The 19,650-nt window shown below is 37.3% G+C and overlaps 1 protein-coding gene across 1 annotated transcript in view; it reads right to left on the reverse strand.

Moving 5' to 3' along the window:
- The window catches only part of ADGRD1 (adhesion G protein-coupled receptor D1), a 154,287-nt gene extending 140,308 nt beyond the window's left edge, over positions 1-13,979 (reverse strand). The window contains exons 1-4 of the mRNA XM_074606508.1: positions 13,360-13,979; positions 13,227-13,263; positions 9,182-9,265; positions 4,242-4,364 (exon numbers count right to left, since the gene is read on the reverse strand). Of these exons, the coding sequence (XP_074462609.1) occupies positions 4,242-4,364; positions 9,182-9,265; positions 13,227-13,263; positions 13,360-13,428 (313 nt within the window). The 5' untranslated portion in view covers positions 13,429-13,979. The remainder of the gene's footprint in view (positions 1-4,241; positions 4,365-9,181; positions 9,266-13,226; positions 13,264-13,359) is intronic.
- Between the last annotated feature and the right edge of the window lie 5,671 nt (positions 13,980-19,650).

Raw genomic sequence — 19,650 nt, forward strand, 5'->3', positions numbered from 1 at the left:
ATCTACATCTTTTCTTGATGTTCCCTAAATGCCATCAGAGCCAGAAATAGTACATTGACTGCTTCCAAGCAACTGATGTGCTAACTGGCTGCCAGCATGCCCATGCTTATAGAGTAGCGTCCATTGCTAACTACACTTTAATTCTTCTGAGCATGTTACTACCTGTGTTTTCACACTTCAGCACTCCAATAATCGCTGAAAGCAAAGAACCAATGTAAAAGACAGGCATGGCGACATATGCAGAGCCACAGTCAAGATTTTGAGGTCACCACTTAAACAAAAATCAAAGAATTCTTCCCAAAATGCAAGTGCAATCCTGCAAGCAAACACATGATTAACTTTATCCACAAATAATCCTGTTCAATTCACAGTAAAATTTACTATTATACTGTAAAATTGAAGCACTCTTCAGATTGCACATTGGTGAAGAAAGATGGTTTATGTAAGTTGGCTTGTTTCTTTAATAACAGTTACCTCAAAAGGCTTCACTGAAACACAAGTAGCAAATCAAACCTCCCTTGCACTTCAGAAGTTCACAGTGGCTCTGCTGCAGAGGTTCCACAGTCAAAAGCATTTACAAAGACTAAACAGCTCCTAAAAATGTTCATCTCAGAATTTATAGTACAAAGTGCTAACAGTAAAATTTGAGTTCAGAGCAGGTTGAGAAAAAGTTTATGAAGTACAGAAATGGAAGAGGTTTTGCCACAAAGAATCATAATGAATTAAGTTGGCAACGGCCCTGAAGATCACCTTGTCTAAACTGCCTGCTCAAAGCAGGGTCAATTTCAGAGCTAGATCTGGTTGCTCAGAGCTCAAATGAGACTTTACTGTCAGCACAGAAGCAGATTGCACAGCCTCTCTGTGTAAGCCATCCTGGTGCTTGGCCATCCACACTGCAAAAAAACTTTTTTCCTTAGATCTAATCAGTATTTCCTGTGCTATAATGTGCCTGCGCTGCCCGTCGCACTTTCATTGTGCATCTCTAAGACTGTTTATGTATCTGCTTCTATAACTACCCATCAGGTAGTTGAAGACAGCCCTTAACATTCTCTTCATGGTGCAAGGCAGAGCCTCAGCCTCCCCTCCCATGTCACACTGTCCAGTCCCTGGAGTCATCTGCTGGACTTACTCTGGCTTGTCAGCATCTCTTTTGTATCAGGGGACAAAAAAATATAGAATAGATCATAGAACAGTTAGCGTTGGAAGGGACCTTGAAGATCATCTAGTTCCAACTCCCCTGCCATGTGCAGGGACATAGCATGCCAGATAGACTCTCATGAACTCTGAACAGAGGGGAATAATCACTGCCCTTAACCTGCTGACTCTGCTCTTTTGACATGTAGTCAAAATATCTGTTTGGATGATTTTGTAGTTAGCAGTTCTGCAGGCCGCCCAGGCAGCACGAACTTTGCTAATTTGCTACCAGATAGCCCAGCACAAGTTAATGAAGCTCTCAAGCTATTATGTACATTTCTTGTTAAAACCATAGATTAATTTTTTATATGTTTAATCATAAAATTATGAAAGATGGAAAAGCCTCAGACAGGTCACTACAGTTATCAGAAATATTCCCCCCCACTACTCTCCGGAACATATATTTTTATATTTCACATATTCTTTTTGTCATATTAACTTAGAACAAAAGTTAAAAGTTATATTACCACACAATAAATAATTTAACTATGTAGTATCCTCCCATTCAACTGATCTTTCTGTTTATCCTTATGACAGCACCCATCAATTTACATAATCTACACATCATTCCCTAAATGCTTTATACATGATAAAGTAACCACCATGGAAATGATAATCATTTATTGGCCTCTTAGAAATCAATCAGTGTATGAACATCATCAATCTCAGTTTGCTAGATCTTAATGGATACGTGTTTAAAGCTATAAATGCTGTGAACTGCCAACTGAAGAATTTGAGGTCTGTTGTAAGCAAGTTGCAATACCTTCATCAGCAGATAAGCCTGAGTTCATATTTCGGCTTCTTTACCGCACTAGTAACAGGTTGAAACACTGACCCAACCCTCTTTCCAGAAAGCCATGCATTGCCCTTGGATCTGGACACCAATCTTCACCACCCTGGTGAAAGGGCCACCAAGGTTGATCATGTTAATCTGTTACTGCTTTTCATGTGATTCCTCTGTCAAAGTGTCTCACAATCTTTTTCCAGCACTCCACCACACTTCTGAAAGGTATGGAAGTGCTGTTATTCCTTCTTTACAGGCTGAAAGATGAAGTTTGAGTTATGCAGCATGTCTGCAGTGGAGCCGGTTTCCCCTGTCTTTGACTGTCTGTTCTACCCTGTAGCTACTGATCGTCCTGTAGCCACAAGAAAACTGTGGATCTAAGTCCTCTTTATGTACACTTTGGTTCACAAAATGCCGAAACTAAAAATAAAAATTAAAGTAAGGCACATAGAAAACACACAGCTTCATGAAATGTTATGTTGTGCATAGGGCTGCTTTTTATTTTTTTATCTTTTTTTAAATTTTGGCTTCACATGTGTTGACTAAATCCAGCTTCTCCTACTGTGTTCAAACTAACGATTCAGAGAACATTCTCTTGCATCTTTCACAAAGGTTTCTTTTGCCCAAAAATATCACTTTAATGAGCCCAAAACTACTTAGAGAAAACCATCATTTAAAAGTTACTTGAGAAAGAAAGATGGGGGAATTGTTCTAATCAAGTCAAAATAACAGTTCTGAAAAGTTATTCAATTTAGGCTAGGAAAAAATACGGGTATTTTTGTTTCATAGGTTGTAATATTTCATCTGAAAAGATCTCAAGACCCTTTCAGGAATCATTCCCTGCTTAAGCGTACTTAACACCAGTTTCACTCAAATGCAACCAATGAACATCAAGGGATGTTTAAGCAATGGTAGGCCTGAATAAAATCACATCTTATCATTGACACAGGTTTTATCTGATTCAGACAAAAACAAAGTCATTCTCTTTAGATAAAGGAGTGTTGGCTTTTCCCCCCCCCTTTTTTTTTTTATACTTGCTACAGTGATTTAGTATTTATTGTTTATATGATTTCTTCTCTTCACATTTTATCTGCTGAACATTTCAGTGTTTTATGTTTTTAATGTTCTTGTTTGTGAGATACTGGGAGTGCTCTAGTACCATAAAAATAATTTATTCTGATTATTATGTTATGCTATAGATGTAGAAATAATATGACTTACTGATTATTTTTATTTCCCAGTGGTATGAAAAAAGTATGAGAAGATACAGCATGTATCAGAAAATATGCCTACAGTGGGATACTGAATTACTTTTTCCAAAACCCTCAGGTAATAGCCGCATACCATCTGCTCTCCAAGTTTCTCCTACTTTCTTAAAAAGTTAATACGCAGCTTTTGCTATAGCAGCTAAAAAAAAAAAAAAATCCTATTTCAAGTAATGTTACCCATTTGAAGAATGGCCTAAAATCAATAAAAAACAAGAAAAAATTCAATGTTAACAATACTACGTAAGCTTAGAGAGACTGCTGGAGTTTATGCATAGAAAGCCATCCTTTTGACTGATCCTTCCATTTCTACTGAATTTTATATCTCTAGTGAATGTTTTATGCTAGTGACTAGTTGTATGTTTGGTTTGACAGTCATACACAGTTTTAGTCGTCTTCTGTAATCAACACATTATGAAACCTTTTCTCCTGGCATTCCACCTGTCATTTTGTGGCCCTAGCCCAAGAAAAGGAAAGGAAGAGAAATAGAACAAAGAGATTTAAGTACCTATGAGAACAAATGGATTCCAAAACACCAGAAACTTAAAAGTTTTGTTATCACCAAAGATAAATTCAAAATAAAAAAAACCCCACAACACAACAAACAAATCATTCCTGCTAAGGGGCCACACCGAAAAACTGTCTCCTAAATTTGAAACCTGTAGGACAACTTCTTTGTCTGTCGAACTACAGTTCTTGTAGGAATTAATCTTGGTGCCATAGGTAAAATTTTGGGCACTGTAAGCTTATTTCTGTTTTTGTTTGAATTAATTTACTGTAGATCATTGATACGTGCAATTGGGGATTAATTCTAATTTAAATTTCAGTTAGAAAAAGACTAAATTTTCAGCAACACATAATTGTTTTAAAAGTCAATAAAAAAAGTGTCAATCTAGAATTTTAGAGAGTTCATTCCAACGAGGAAAGAAACAATGATTATTGAATTACATAATTTGACAGCAAAAGAAAAGCAAGTAGTAATTAATGAGTTTACTAACCTTCAGGTCCACAAACTTCGGGATTACTAATGCAAGAATTTTGATAGCTTCCAAAGAAGAGAAAGGTAACTCCTTTCTTTTCAGTGACATAAATTCCTTTGTTTACCATTCCTTCTACAATATCTAAACGAAAAGCAAAATATAGTTTAACATTTATGTAAATCAATACTTCCTGAAATGTGATTTTAACAGACTCAGACACCTCATATGTTTATCTTGTCCCAACTATAGGTTTGCTTTTGTTGGGTTTTTTTGTTGTTGTTTTTCTTTTTGGTTTTTATTTGAGTTTGGCAGGGGTTTGTTGGTGGTTTGGGTTTTTGTTTGTGTTTTTTTTTCCTTCCTTTTTTTTTTTTTAAAGAACCATACAATTATATCCATCACTCAGATTCTTGATTAACTAAGACTGTTTGACAGAACCCATATACCCCAAAATTATTATTTCAAAGTCTGAATAAACCTTATGTTTTCCGGAGTTGTCACTCCTCTTAATGTTCATATTGAATATATCTTATTATGTGAGAACTATGCAAATGGTATATAAAGCAGATAAGCAAGGACTGAAGAGAATTAGGGTCATTTGAAGTTCATTATTAATAGAGTTCACATTTGCCAGCATACTTTTACTGTTAGAGAGTAGAAAAATAGCGGGTTTAAGTATTCTAATATAAACCTCCTAGTATATGAGCAGCCCAAATGACAGTTCTACCATTTCCATCTTTCTCCGTAGGTCAGATTTTCCAACAACTAGATATGAGTTAATACCTAATTGTAAAGTGGACAAGAGGTCATATTTCAATTGCACCTACACAAGTATAAATCCTAGTGACTTAAATTAAATGAATTTAAGCTTATGCTGATGTAGATGTAACTAGTTTCCGATCTGTCAGGTTTCCGCCTGGAGAATTGTCATTTTCTGTTCTTCTTTTTATCTCCTGGTGTGTTGATGTAAAAGCAAAACAAAAAAAATCACTAAAGGGACAAATATATGGAGATTTTTGCTTGCTTTAAAGAAAAAAACAAAAAACACACAAACAAACACCAACCTGCCCCACTCCCCCAAAAAACCATGTTAATCAAAGATGTCACGATTGACAGGATCTTACTTCTTCCAGGCTTTGCAAATTTACTTGCAATTTGTCTTAATGTGTCCTTCAAAAATTACTATGAAATGGTGAAAAATAGATGGCTTCTCTTTCCTTTTAGCCTTGAAAGACAAGGAAGAAAAAAACCCAACCTATTTGTTCTTATATATTCTCTGAAATGTCATCTCTGTTTCTTTTAAGCTTAATACAAATATTTTAGGTTTTGGAGGACTGCTGGGGCTCATCCTCCCGCAGGCTGCTTAGCACGGAGATGCCTCTCCCAGTAGTTCAGAGTCATTCAGGTAATATTGTAGGAATACTTTTTCGATGATGTATGCCGGTGTAAGCATAAATAGACCTTTAACACATGACCATTCGAACCAAAACTCAGTGTTAATTTTGAATCCAACGTTACAAGAACCATCCAAGCCTGACAAATGCAGAACAAAAAATATGTAAATCCTCACCTACAGTTGCAGAGAAGTTAGAGTAGGCAGAGTCATTGGTATATACAAAGGTAGAGTTATGGGAAGGAAGCACAGTGAAGTTGTGGATTCTTAGAGCTGGGTGGAACAACAAAAGAAAATAAGCAAATGAGCAAAACAATGAATAAACACAATCAGTAATGAATCGGCCAGTTCATATCTCTCAACATAGCACAAGTCACGGGTGTTGGTCAGCGGCCTTTAAAATTATCACACACCACTTCTCCCAAGGACTTGTATGCAATGTGACTTTTACATTCTTTAACTACAGAAGTACTGTATCACTAAAACATTTTTTTTCCTTACAGTAACTGAGGAGAAAAAACTAAAAAAATACAACTGCAGATAAAGGGCTCTGAAATATAATCATGCTGGTAAGAAACTCCAGAATTATAACAAAAATCATTATAGTGGCGCAAATGTTATGGGCAGTTCAACTGCTACGTACTGAAGAGCCACGGACATACTGGAGCAAGTCCAGCAAAGGCTGGGAACACCGGGACTGCTCAGCCTGGAGAAGAGAGGGCTCAGGGATCTTATCAATATGTATAAACACCCAAGGGGAGGTGTAAAGGTAGTGCCAGACTCTCCGCAGTTGTATCCAGTGAACAGATAAGAGGCAATTGGCACAAATTAAAATTCTCCATCTAAACATAAGATAAAACCTCAACATTTTTTATAGCTGACAACACAATTTTATTCCCTAATTATTTTTTTCTTATTTTGATAATTTACAAGTATCTTGCACATTGTAATTATTTACCCTGGGCAGGCAAATAGAGCTTGATGGAAAGCCCATGAAAGTAAATAGACACACATTGATTTGTGCTTTAGACCAACTGAGCTCACAGAAGGGAAAGGCAAATGCTCAAAAAAAAAAAAAGGCCACATGCACCAAAAACCATGCATGGGGGGCCAGATGACCACTTTTTTTTTTATTTGCTATACTTTAAGTTGATAAGTTGATTGTTTTCCTTCAACATGACTATATTTTTTTTTAATTTGCTGTATTTTAAGTTGATAAGTTGTTTTCCTTCAGTTGCTTCTACTGATGAGGTAACCAAAAAATTAATTTGCTGACACTCTCTTACAACACAAATACATTGAGAGATATAAATCTGGCTTCACACACAATGACTTCAACAAATAAAATGGATTAACATGACGGACAGATTATGATGCTTCAAGGATTTAAGAGGAGAAACATGGAATGAAACTAATTGCATGATATGTTGAGTGGAAAAACAAGAAAGACTCTAGCAATAAACAGAAGAGTTGTGTAATCAGAATGGAATAAAAAACAAGCAGATTGTCACCTGCATTAGATTACCACAATAAAGAAAGCTTTTCTTGTATATCAAGCTCAAATATCAGATAGCTACATAAAACTTCTGCTGGAGGCAGTTGAAATAATATTTGTGTATTGTAAGACACAATACAAGCAACTGAGAAGAATTTGAATTATCCACTACAACATTAAGGAAAGAATTTAACACTGTCAGAATTGCACTGCAGAGAAAAAGACTTTTGGCTATCAACACCATCTGAAAATAATAGTGAGACAAAGCCCTCCAAACTTTTTTCAGCGAAGTCATGCAGCTGTCTCATTTATAGTTATTTAACACAATGTCATAATAGGAGTCAAAGGAGATTGCTCATGTGAGCCAGTCCTATTCCTGTAAGTGAAGCTTTGTAGGATCGGAAACTTTTTATATTCTGCTTTATCTCTTCCAAGATACCACTGAAAAGATTCCTGAATTTTGCTGAAATAATGTAATTTAACATAACTTGAAAAACAATCTAACATCAGTTGTCATTTTTCCAAGAGCTATATTTGATATATCCCTTTCAAAGCACTTTCAAAACAACATCTTTGTAACACGAGTGCCAAAAATGTGCTAGATATGGAATGCTTTAGTCCTCTTGAACCACATAAAGTCCAGTGTCAGAAAATTAACACAGTGTCAGAGAACTCATCTGGTAACTCTTTGTAAGCCAAATTATGATTCTATTGAAGTCAATGGGAATGTTGCCATTAGCCTCTAATAGGAAAGGAACATTGACCATATTTATTTCTGGTCAGCCGATTTCATTCCTTCAAGAAACTGTGGAAAGATGGGTCAAAGTTTAAGCTTAAAATACTTGAACGCCTCTGGAATAAAAGGTTTTATATATTTATGGGTCTTTTTCACAATAGGAACAGAGATTGATGTTGCCGTTTTTGTGTAATAAAGAGCAACAACTTTGCACTTTTGTAACATTTTTCACATAAGGTTGTAAAGGCCTCCAACTCCTAATTTCATCTTCTGCAGTGATCTTGCTGGGTAAAGATAATCCAGTCACCAGTAGGAACACAGCAGCTACCCCTTGCACTAGTACAAAACAGTTGAGCTCAACTGCCAATGTGGTCAGCCGTAGCGAGAGAAGTACTGGGAAATATACAGCAGCCCAACTTGGAATTGGCTAAAGCGTCAGAAGAGAGAAAATTCATGTGAAAATTACTAAGGGACCTTTTGGTCTCAAGGAGGCAGAGTGTAGCTGAAAATTTCATGTCAAAGGAATGGCCCTGCAAGCCCGTGATGCTGCGATGGGATACAGTAGTTCAGTCGAAGCTCCATTAACTACATCACCTGCACATCCCCAGGATGCCCAGTCACCCTTTTTGTTCCTGATGAAAAACGTCAGAACCAGAAAACTGCTGAATCCAATCAGTCTGCCTTTTAATACCATTCCCTCTGGGATCCTACAGTCCTGACAGCTGACTCTTTCAAATCAGTGAGAATTGTGCCTTACCAAACCTTTCTTGGGTTTGCCCAATTGGAAAAAACGTTTGATCTAATGCTGCAATACTGCTTTTTAGGAAATATCGAAAAGCAGATATAAAAATGAGTAAGAAGTAATCAGATAAGAGCTAACACTTCTCTTACTATTGATACTACGGGCAATTTTGAAAAGTGCCTGAAGAACTTGGGCATTTAATTCCTTCCAAAAAGCAAAAAGAAGCAGGCATCTTCACTGCTGGCATAGCCAGAGATGTCAGCCACTGACTGTACTAGTTCATGCTATGCATGTACCAAACCAGCTAATAACAATACAATTTCAATGACTCTTTGGATCATAAACCTTTTCTCTTTATAACCTTAACAATGTGTAGACAGCCCATAAAATAGCTGAGAATACTCTATAAAAATCAGTTCACAAATACAATATCATTTGGACATCGGAGCACTGCAAAAACATTAACTGAGAAAAAAAATATCTTCAACTGCTGTGGTACAAAAGCTAACCCCTTCCACTTCTCCTGTTCCCTTTCTACTTACAGACTGCCACAAATACTTATGTTATTGCCATTGTCAATGAATGCTTTGTCTACCTCCATTTGTATCCCGAAACTCATGAATTCCATCCACATCTTCCAGCGGCCAGTAATGGGAAGCCGATGCGAGAACTTTGAACCCTTTCAAGAAACACAGATGAAAAGGTTAAAGTAAGGACCAAGGAGTGTAACACATTTCCACAGAAGAGAACAATAAAGGAGGTCAAGAGGTTAAGTGAAACAAGATATTTATTGTATGTAAATCGCACACAATCAAGATCATAAATCAAAATGGCAGAGTAGATTAAAGCCATATATCTGATTGACCACTGCAGGAAACCTGTTTTAAATAAACTCAACTGATTTTTATTTTAATTGCACTTAAAATGTGCAACGATCTCTGACTAAATCTCTGCTAGCGTATCAGGCAGCATTCATTGAAGTAACAGCTGATCAGTCATACAAGATTTTAGCAAAATTTTAAATGCACAGTGGATAGTATAAAGCACTGAGAAGGGAATGCATGGGGGAATGTTTAGCCTCTATAGCATACTACTTCTGCTCCTGCCTCCTCCATAGGTAACTCAGCTCTGTGCAGTTAAGGGAGTAGGAGAAGATGCTAAAAAGTTCCCAGGAATCTTATCCTCTCTCCAAAACCCACTGGAAAACAAGTGCAACACCTTCAGGTTATATTAATCCAAGCATTTTTCACCTTTGCTTTTCTATGGAAAGACACTAGCAAGGAGCAGTACTCAACAGTGGAGAAGCTGCAACACGGATGAGAGTATAGGTGCCTGCACGGTTGTTACTGCAGAGTTTAGCCTTCCCAATGTCTCCAGATAACTCTCACCTTAGACTGATACAGCAGAACTTACTTTAACAGAAGGAATTTGATGTTCCTCAAGAGAAGGGGGTCCAGAATATTAAGGAACCTATGGAAAAAGGGTTCACTCCTCCCTATATGGCATTAGCCATTCCTTCAGAACCTTCTCCACTACACTAAAACAAGAACAACACCTTGTGGCTAATGAGAACATTTTGTTTTCCTGAATGTCCTCCTTAGCAAGAGGTGGACAAGCTGACAAAAGCAAAACATCTGCTGGTTTCCATTGGCAGATTTATCTGCACAGACTAAATGATGAGTTTGAACAGATTTTAGATGTGACTATTCAACCTGACTAGAAGTGGGCTGCCCAAAACAATCAAATTTTGCATTAAGATAACAATTCTATTTTCAGGGTAGAGCATTAATAAGTACGAAAACATGAATTGTAATTTATTATCTTGTTAGCCGCAAGAAACCCATTTTTCTCAAAATAATTAATTTAACCAGCTGTGCCGAAATCAATTTATAATCTCCTATATCTAAGAAAGTTTTAGAAGGTTGATACAGATACACAGAAATTTTTCTGTGAACATAAATGAGAACATGTTTTGTTCACCATCACAGCATATCATCCTATTAGAGTTAATCTTTTCTTTTGGGAGTGGGAGGGGAATGGCACAACAGAAAACAGGTACAGAGAGAGCAAGTATTTATATTATACCACATCTGCAGGGCTTTGCCCTAAAATAATTTTTCATTCCCAAGCAATCTTTCAAGAACCTGAGGTGCAAAGCTGATAGAGGTAAGTTTGTTAGAAACCACTTCAGCTGCCATACACCATACAAAAGCTCCCCACACCTAGTGTGCAAATCAAAACAAATCACAAGCAGTATCCTTTGACATGGACAATTTATCCCACACCTTTCTTCACTCTTGAGATCAAAACAGCTTGCCTATTTGATAATTATTCTATCATTTTAATATCCTGCATGGATGAAGGTGCAAAAATTTTATTTGCATCCATAAACTGCCTAGCCCACACTGTGGAGATCAGTTTGATGTCCTCCATCCTCATGGTACAGTTTCAGAGCTGTAACACAGAGAAGATCCTAAGACATTTTTAATAAGAGTGCAAAGCTGGTAAAATTGCTAAGCAGCAAAACAAGCAATGGTAGATTGAGAGCATAGAACTAAAAGCAGGTCTGCATCTTGTGAGGATACATCAACTACTCAAACTTGGTTCCAAACTGAACTATACCAAAGATATCTAACAAATTGTTTACAATTGACCAGGATCTATTATTATTGGCCTGCCTAACTAGAAATGCTTGCAGTCATAGAGGTTTTCCCACAGAAAAATTAGTATAACTAGATAAGATAGGCATGTGTCTAGAGAAATGGATGAGATTCTACGGCAACACGTTTCCTTCGAATATTTGGAAGATACAGAGAAAGGCACAACTGCTAACAGAAGGAGAAAGCTACCGCCAACATAACAGAATAATGACACAGAATAAGCACATACAAAACCCAATCTGAAAGTTCCAGGCAACACAAATTCAACTAAGCTGAGCATGGCAAAGCACGCTGAGGAAACAGGATACAGGGACAAGGTTTTTTGCCTCAGTATGTCCTTAGTTCTATCTTCAAAGAACATATTCTGGCTGCTGCAAAAGAAATGGAAGCTATAAATGTCTATGATATTAAGAGCGTCCACATAGGCTACCTGTGCTAACGTACCTCTATCCAACTCTCATCAAACTACCAGTTCTGTTTTGCAGAGCACGGAACATGCCTGCCGTTTCACCATGTGCTTATATGCAAATATCTTGCGCCCATTAACATCTCCCTTTTGTATCAGGTAAAGAAAAAGGGACTAATGTTAAGAGAGGTGGTAGGAAAAAAAAAAGAGAAAATAGAAAAATCCCAAGAGAAAATTATTTGATGCAAAAACCTGTGTTAAAATGTGGCACAAGTATTTTAGCAGTAGTAGTAGCATCACAACAAAGGCATTGCTATGTCTAGCATCGGACTCATAAGAAGCAGCTATATTCTAAGGAGCTTACATTTAAAAGCTGGGAAGGGGAATAGATATATATCTAAGCGAATTGCCTAGAGCCACGCTGCATGTCAGTGGCTTTACCCAACTCCCAGTTCTGAACTATGTAAAGCCATGCTGTTACCCTACTTCTAGCCAGTCACCCCCGAGAAGAGCTCTGAAAACAAATACCTGTTGCCTAAAATTCAACTTGTAATATCCTTTCAGCAGGTAACTACTCTGCATTTAGAAGAAAGTCACAGGACGTGTTTACAGCCTAGTTCAAATCTGGAAAGCATTGCTTGCAGTTATGCTTCCTCACATACACTGTACTGCAAAATAAATGTTGTGGAACTTGCCCCCTCATTACGGGAGGGTTTTTTTCCCCCCCGTTGTTCCATCAACTAGAAGACAGTCACGCTCATCTATAGGAAATGAGACTGTATTTCTTTATTTTTGAGTGAAGGTAGAACCAAAAAAAAAAAAACTAAACGGGCTGAAGCTACTGCAATAGCAGACAACACGGCTTTTCCACATCACTCTATATTTTATTTTGAAAATAATTACATATGGTTAAAGCTTAAAAGCAAAAGCCATACATGAATTGGTAAAGCACTAAAATTGTGCTTGTACACCACCATGAGGCTTGAGGTTAAACTATTTATATAAATGGAAGAATTCTGCAGTTACACACACAGACTCCAAATAAGCTTTGAGCAAGATTTTTCTACATTGAAAACAGATGAGAGGTCCTTAATATGCTCTATAACTGATTTAAACTTAAGCATGAAGGCTGGGAGGAGGGTAGATCACTTGAAGCCATGCCAAAGTACTACAAAGTATACAAGCTGGCATATCTAACTGTAAATCATTGAACTGAAAATGCTGAACGCTAAGACATCGAGAGAAAAAAAGAAAACAGTCTGTGTAGAGGTCTGATTCAGAAACTCGGGCTCAAAAAAAGTAAAACTAAACAAACTGTGTGTATAGGATTTTTCTATGTATCAAATACAAGCCATTTTTCTCCAGATATATTTCTATGCAGAATATTGAGTAGGTATGTTACTGAAATTAAAGTGACTGGGACAGCCTGACACTTTAGACTTTATTACATTTTTAATACAGAGCTGACATTCAAATGTAGGACCACAGTTTCTTCAGAGCTACTAAGAAAATGAAAAATACGAACTGAAAAAGCAAATAAATATTTAAGCACATGTAAATAGAATATTCCTTACCTGGGTGTTTGGGTAGCTGGGAATAGTTTCCATACACCTGCACATAAAACAGTACAGAATGAGACATAGTGAGGCAAAACTTGCTAAGAGGAATCCAAATATATCTCAATACTGACCATATTCAGAATATTACCTGATATTTGTACTGAAATAAAATCAGCAAAGAATAACGACAACAGAGCAGAGATAATAAATTCTCCATGGTCTATTTAAGGTTAAAAGTACAGCTGAACTCAAATTCCTGTAAGATTTCAATCATAAGTTTTTCTTTGTTACTTTTTATATTAAAAGGGACATATTCCATGCAGATTCAAGAAGTCTGTTCCTTCAGTGATGGCAAAATATCCTTCCAGACCCTTTGAGTAGTATTTGCTTGCTTCACACTTTGATCTCTTCATTTAACTATAAATAAATTACCACGATTGGAGGAAAATTAAAAGAAATGTGCATCAGATCCGAAAGTTGTACTGTTCCATGGAAAGAAGTCAAGTATTTCTGTTACAATCTGTGCCAAAAAGAAAAGATCTTGTTTTCAACTTTCTTCCTATGGTTGTCTTTTCCTTTCAATTACTTTCACGTTGTCAGAGATCTGAAGCCAGTTTTGGTTTTGCTAGCAAAAAAAAAAAGTGCATTTCCTTATAGCACATAGGGCATAAAACTCTCTCTCTTTCTTCAGAAACAGAGCTGAAGAGAGTTGCTAACTCCTTGCTTGTCCAGCTCACGTTTGCACCTCCATCCCAGATCTTTTTGGGTGGAGAGCAAGTCTGAGTGATGTCATGCTTTCTTCTCAAACTTTGTCCCATTCTGGTACTCTATTTATATCACGTTGCTGCTGTCTCTTTTCTGGGTCCTAACACCAGCCAGCTAGGAACAAGTGGAAACAAGTCAACGCGCTTCAGCAAACAGAGAGAAGATATTACTGTTCTCAGCGACCTGCACACTTAAAGAAGAATCAAAGCCAGAACAAGTGTTAATAATTCAAACATTTAAGAAAAATAAAACAGGCTTCAGATAGAAATTTTTGAAGGAAAGCTAAGATCTACTTGTTAAAATAACAGATTTTTTTTTTTAAAGGTCACACTTTTTAGACAGAAATACACTGATTTAAATCACATGGCACTCCAAAGAATTAATTTTACTACCATCCCCTGTCAAAAAGGGGAAACTGAGGCATTAGCTGTTTCACTGATTTGCTCAAAGTTGCACAACAAATCTAGTAAAAGAAATAGGAAGATACTTCTATAGTTGCCACTTCATTTTATAATAAAAAAAAATTACACTTAAGTATTTTTATAAGAGCCTCCCCAATTATTCTCTGAACTACATCACAAATATTAACTACCACTTTTTATATAAAAGACAGACAGCAGCTAGAACTAGTTGATATTCTTCATTTAATCTGCTCCTCTATGGTAAAATCTTGTTTTCAGTTCCCTCCAACTTCTTTTTTGTTTCTGGTGAAATAAATTAAGAGTAATATTTTAAACTAAATTTGATAAGCTCTCTATCCCTGTTTGTCTCTCCACTACATTTCTGGATCAACCCCTTCTTTATCCTCACACAAGCCATTTTAAGGTGATATAGCCAAGATCAGAACCTAAAAAATCAGAATCAGACCATGCTAATATCTCAGCAAAATTCAAATTATTTTGTTTACCTTTTTGTCATGGTTTGGGCTTACCTCAAACAAAACCACTTTTCTTTTGCCAAAAGTTACGTCAATAGATTAGATCTGATTTTCAGCCCCAGATGCTTACTTGTGCAGCAAAGCATTCTCTGCCTAAAAATCAATGGACGCATATAGATACTCATCTATAGAAAAATGATCACGCATTCTTGTTTCCATGCATGCCGCGGTGCCTCTGTGACTTATATTCTGACCTTTAGTTATCCTTCCCTCCCACCCATCCATTCCGTGACTCTTGGCCCCATCTCTTCAGGTACCTATATCAGCCGATTTTCGCCTGGTTCCTTTTCTTAGCTCTACTCCTTCCAGTATTATCAGTCCTCTTACTGGTCTACTTCTTAATCACAGCTTCTGCACCAAACTCTTGGCTAGAGTTGACTAGAACTTTTGGGATGAAACAGTTTTCCACTGACACTTCATACAGAGATTATATAGGTGGAAGCCCGACAAGTTTGGTAGTAGCTGTGGCCCTGATTTACCCAGCTTGCTCCCCAGACGTATGCTGAACTCCCAAAGCTTCTGGTGGTGAATACCTCCTTACAGGTGACTGGTGTAGATGGGACTCCAAGGTCTAAGGACTGAAGAGATCAAAATTAATTTTGGAAACCTTAAGATATTCATACTGCATGAATGCTTCAATGTTACCAGTTTAATATTACAAAATTTCAGTGTTGAAATGAAATGTGTATTTTATTTGTAGCCCTGATTTAGGACCTACAAAAAAATAATTTTAAAAATGTTGAATTTCAGTTCCTACAAAAATTTACCTTCCCACTTAGTTATAACCAGTCTGACTTTTGCTTGTTTCCCTTTAGGATTTTTTTCAGACTCCTTACTTCATTACTCTTAGCCACAAACCCCTCTATATCCTGAAGGAAGAGGAGGAATTCTGTATAAACCCTAGAAATTCTGCATCATGTACTAACAAGTAGAGCCACCCTTACAAATAATAGAGAGCTGCAGCTAAAAATCCTGAGAAAAGCTAAAATGTAAAAAGAGAAAGACAGGAATTTGAAATATTTGCCAAGAGGGGCCTGTCAAGGGAAGGAATATGCTTACCAAAACAATTGTGAGAATCCAAGCAAACACGTTCACTGCCAAAAATTTTTGTGGAAACAGCAAATTGCAAGCAGACATTGGAGATTATTTGCAGAAACAAATTCTGAATTTATTCCTGTGATCCTCTAGAAACCTGATCTAGAAAATCACACTGCTCCCACCGCAGAGCAGAGGCAGCGCGTCTTGTGTGCAGACCCGAGTAACTGACCCAATGCTCAGGACACTGACAGTCACAGGGGATTGCCTTGGAGGACCTGCAGATGAAACAACACTCATTTGAAGTACTTGTCTGTCAATAAAAGCACAAAGGTCTGCAGGCACCGGGTAATCAGGGAGCCCACGCTAAGCCTGCAGAGAGGTTTCTCCCCAGTACAGCACTCCCACCCCGGGACCCTGGGAAGGGAGCAAGGAGGGAAAGACCTGGGACCCCCTGTTACAGAAATGGATGGGCCATGGAAAGCCTGTAGATATTCTCTCCCACCTAAGCAGAGAGGGGAAGAGGCCAGCGGGCAGCTCGGACATTTGCTGACAGGTAGAATGAGTTCCCCAAACAGAACAGAATGCCTGATGATCTGTAGCAACAATCAGAGGCTTGCAATTAGCACTGGGAACTATATGCCCCAGGTTTCTCCCCCCCGGCCCCTCACTTTTTTTTTTTTTTGGCAGAGGGTGATGTAGACTTTTTAAGGCAAAGGTTTAATGAAAAAGAAAGATCAATTGTTATGACACACGTTGGTGAAGGTGGTTGCAACACATTCACAACAACATGAGCATGACCCATCATGCAATAATTAAACTTAACTTTCAGTTTCAGCTTTCCTTGTTCATCTCACATTCATTCAGGATGATTATATTATTGAAACAGAAAAATTAGCAAATGCTGTAGCCAAAGTTACCAGGAAATGAAAAATAACCTGAAGTTAAAAGTCTTTATTGCTAACTGCATAAATATAAGCAGAGAAATCAATCCTTTAAATAATGTTTTACATTGCCGAAGACAAACAATCTCTAATACAGTTTTCTTCCTTTGTTTTCATTGGAATCATTAACTTCCCGCAAGAGAGCTGGTGCATAATTAGGATTGAAATGTTTTTAAAAACATCTTAGAAAGGAGTATTTTAAGAATAAATCTAACAGCTAGATTTTGTAAAACTTTTCTAATACCATAGTCTCTACTAAGACACCAGTAAATATTCTGGATTAAAATGACCCCCTGGTCAAACTATTTCTCTGCCAGTAATAGAAGTTATTCACAAGGTGGTTACTGCTGATATATCACCACCTGTCTGCTTAAATTTATAATTTTAGTGTTAACTTTTCTAGCTTGTCACAGACATGCAAAGTAAGTAGTTGTAGAACTGATTTTATTTAACTTCACTTACACAAAAAAAAAAATCCACAAAAAACCCACCACAGTTTTGTAAACTAATTCAGCTGTCCTTTGCCACAGGGAACAGCCAGGGCAACTCTGCCAGCTCTCTTGGAACTATTCGGGAGTATGTAAGTGCAATTTGATTAGACTTGCACAGCTGCAAGGAACCAAAACAAGATCTTGTGAAAAACATACCACCTTCTCAATACACACCTTTGTACCAGCACAGTTATTTTTGTAATGAGTAGAAGTGGTGAGCCTGTACCAAATGAGTTTTGGGGTTTTTATTTAATCATCACTTCTGTGATGAAAAAGTCATTCCTAAGCCTATGAAGTTGGCCTTGCACAGGAGTATAGTAGTGCGAAGAACTAGCACTAGCTCTCAGACCAAGTTTGATATATTCACCACCAAGGCAGCACGTTGTTGCCTTGCAGAAACTCTTGCAGTGCTTACACTCAACAGGAAGGTCAAAGACTTGGTGAACAGAGTCCTCTCCGTCTAGTAACTGTGCAAGGATGAAACACAATGAGGGACGGGGTGAAGAAGCCGTCCCTGCCAATAACTGCACTCCCAACGTTTGATGGAAAAGCAACCTGTCTGGATTCTGCAGTCACCTTCCTAAACCTCAGCTGCTCCATTAGCCTTTTCCCTCCCTGTTATAAGGTTTAACTGGCTGCAACCAAAGCCACTTCACTGTAGTTTAAACATAAACACCCAGGACCAAGAGTTGAATTGACAGTAGTTTACAGACAAGAAAGGGAGCTTGGAACTCTGATTTCTTTCTGCTAGCTACATCTCACATGTTCAAAGGCGGTGGGTATCAGTACCTGCAATGCAGTCTTAAAGCTGCCTCTTCCAGCGTGCGGCTCATTCCAGCCTTTCAAAGGAGCCATGGCTGGGTCTACACCAGCTCTATCCCATTCACTGAAACTATGGCTTCTTCTCTGGTTTTTAAAAGAAGCTGTCCCCATGTCCTGACAGGCAGAGCCATCTTGCCTTTGGCAGCACTTAAAAACTTTGTAGTTTGAAGGGTTGGGTTTTGGTTTTCTTTTCCAACCACTCATTTCTTCTTTGAGCAAGGGAACTGAAAAGGATCATTAGAGGGAACTGACAGAAAACATTTTTCTCAAAGTAGTTTGTATGTAGGTAATGCCTTTTAGCACTCTAGTTAACTAGCTCTCATTTTTATAGTGTGGGAAATTTATGTTATAAATGAAAGTTTATAAGAGGCAAAAAACATTCGATTTGAAGAGAACTGTTCACCCAGGTGAACTGTTTTTCTAGAACAAAATACTACACATTGGTTAATATTTTGATTAGTGATTACAATACATTTATTGTATTCTCACAAGTTTTGCTTATTTAAAACAGCTACTACTATTGAAGCAGCTTCTGTCAATCTTAGCAAATCTCAGGCATTTAACAACTACACACCCCTTTTAATTGTTATCCCTTACACAACGCACATCAGGGCTGTACTTAACTACCAGTGAAAATCTAGTCTACAATAAATTTTATTTAAACTGAAAAATGCATAGCCTCCTGTGCTTTCATAACTCAAGACTCTGCAACTCTAAAAGCAGGTTGGTTTTTTTTCCATTCTTATTTTGAAAACTGTTTGTGTTTATTCTTGTGCACATGCCTCATCTTATGTTACTGTATAAGCTCTCCATAGACAGTGTTTGCTACAGTCCCTGTAACACTCCTTAAATGGTAAGCCATCCACTGAACTGTGGATGCCTATAAATGAATGAGTTTGAAGTACATTGTACCGATTTTCTCAGAATATTAAAAAAACCCCATCATTTAAATCTCTGGTCCATTTTCTTTTAGCACTTTCCCAACCAAACAGCTAGAAAATTTAACATAAGGGTTTTTTTTGTCTGTAACTTTTCTTTAGGACTGCAAAAATGGGCCAGCAGCATCAGTTGCTTCTCTTTACATTGAAACTTTGAAATTAATAAGTCATGTGAACGGGCATTTTTATTAGAAAAGAAGGCTGTGCAGTTGACATTAAGGATATGTTTTCATAACAACAAAAGTGTGGCTGTAGCCCTTATAGTACCAGAAATACTATTGTGGGTGGCACAGGCCAGCAAACATGATCTATTATGTCCAAGGATCCAATCAGTTTTGATTGCTACGTTATGCCAAAGCTTGCTACAGCTTCAGTTCTATTGCTCTTCGTGCAATACTCCATACATTATTGAGCTACAAAACTCAAATACTTATTTTTGCATTTAGAACTAATATAAAATTCAATTTGATTTCATATCCACCTTAAGTAATCTATTAGAAAGATGTT

The sequence above is a fragment of the Larus michahellis genome, chromosome 13, assembly GCF_964199755.1.
Source record: "Larus michahellis chromosome 13, bLarMic1.1, whole genome shotgun sequence".
Taxonomy (NCBI): domain Eukaryota; kingdom Metazoa; phylum Chordata; class Aves; order Charadriiformes; family Laridae; genus Larus; species Larus michahellis.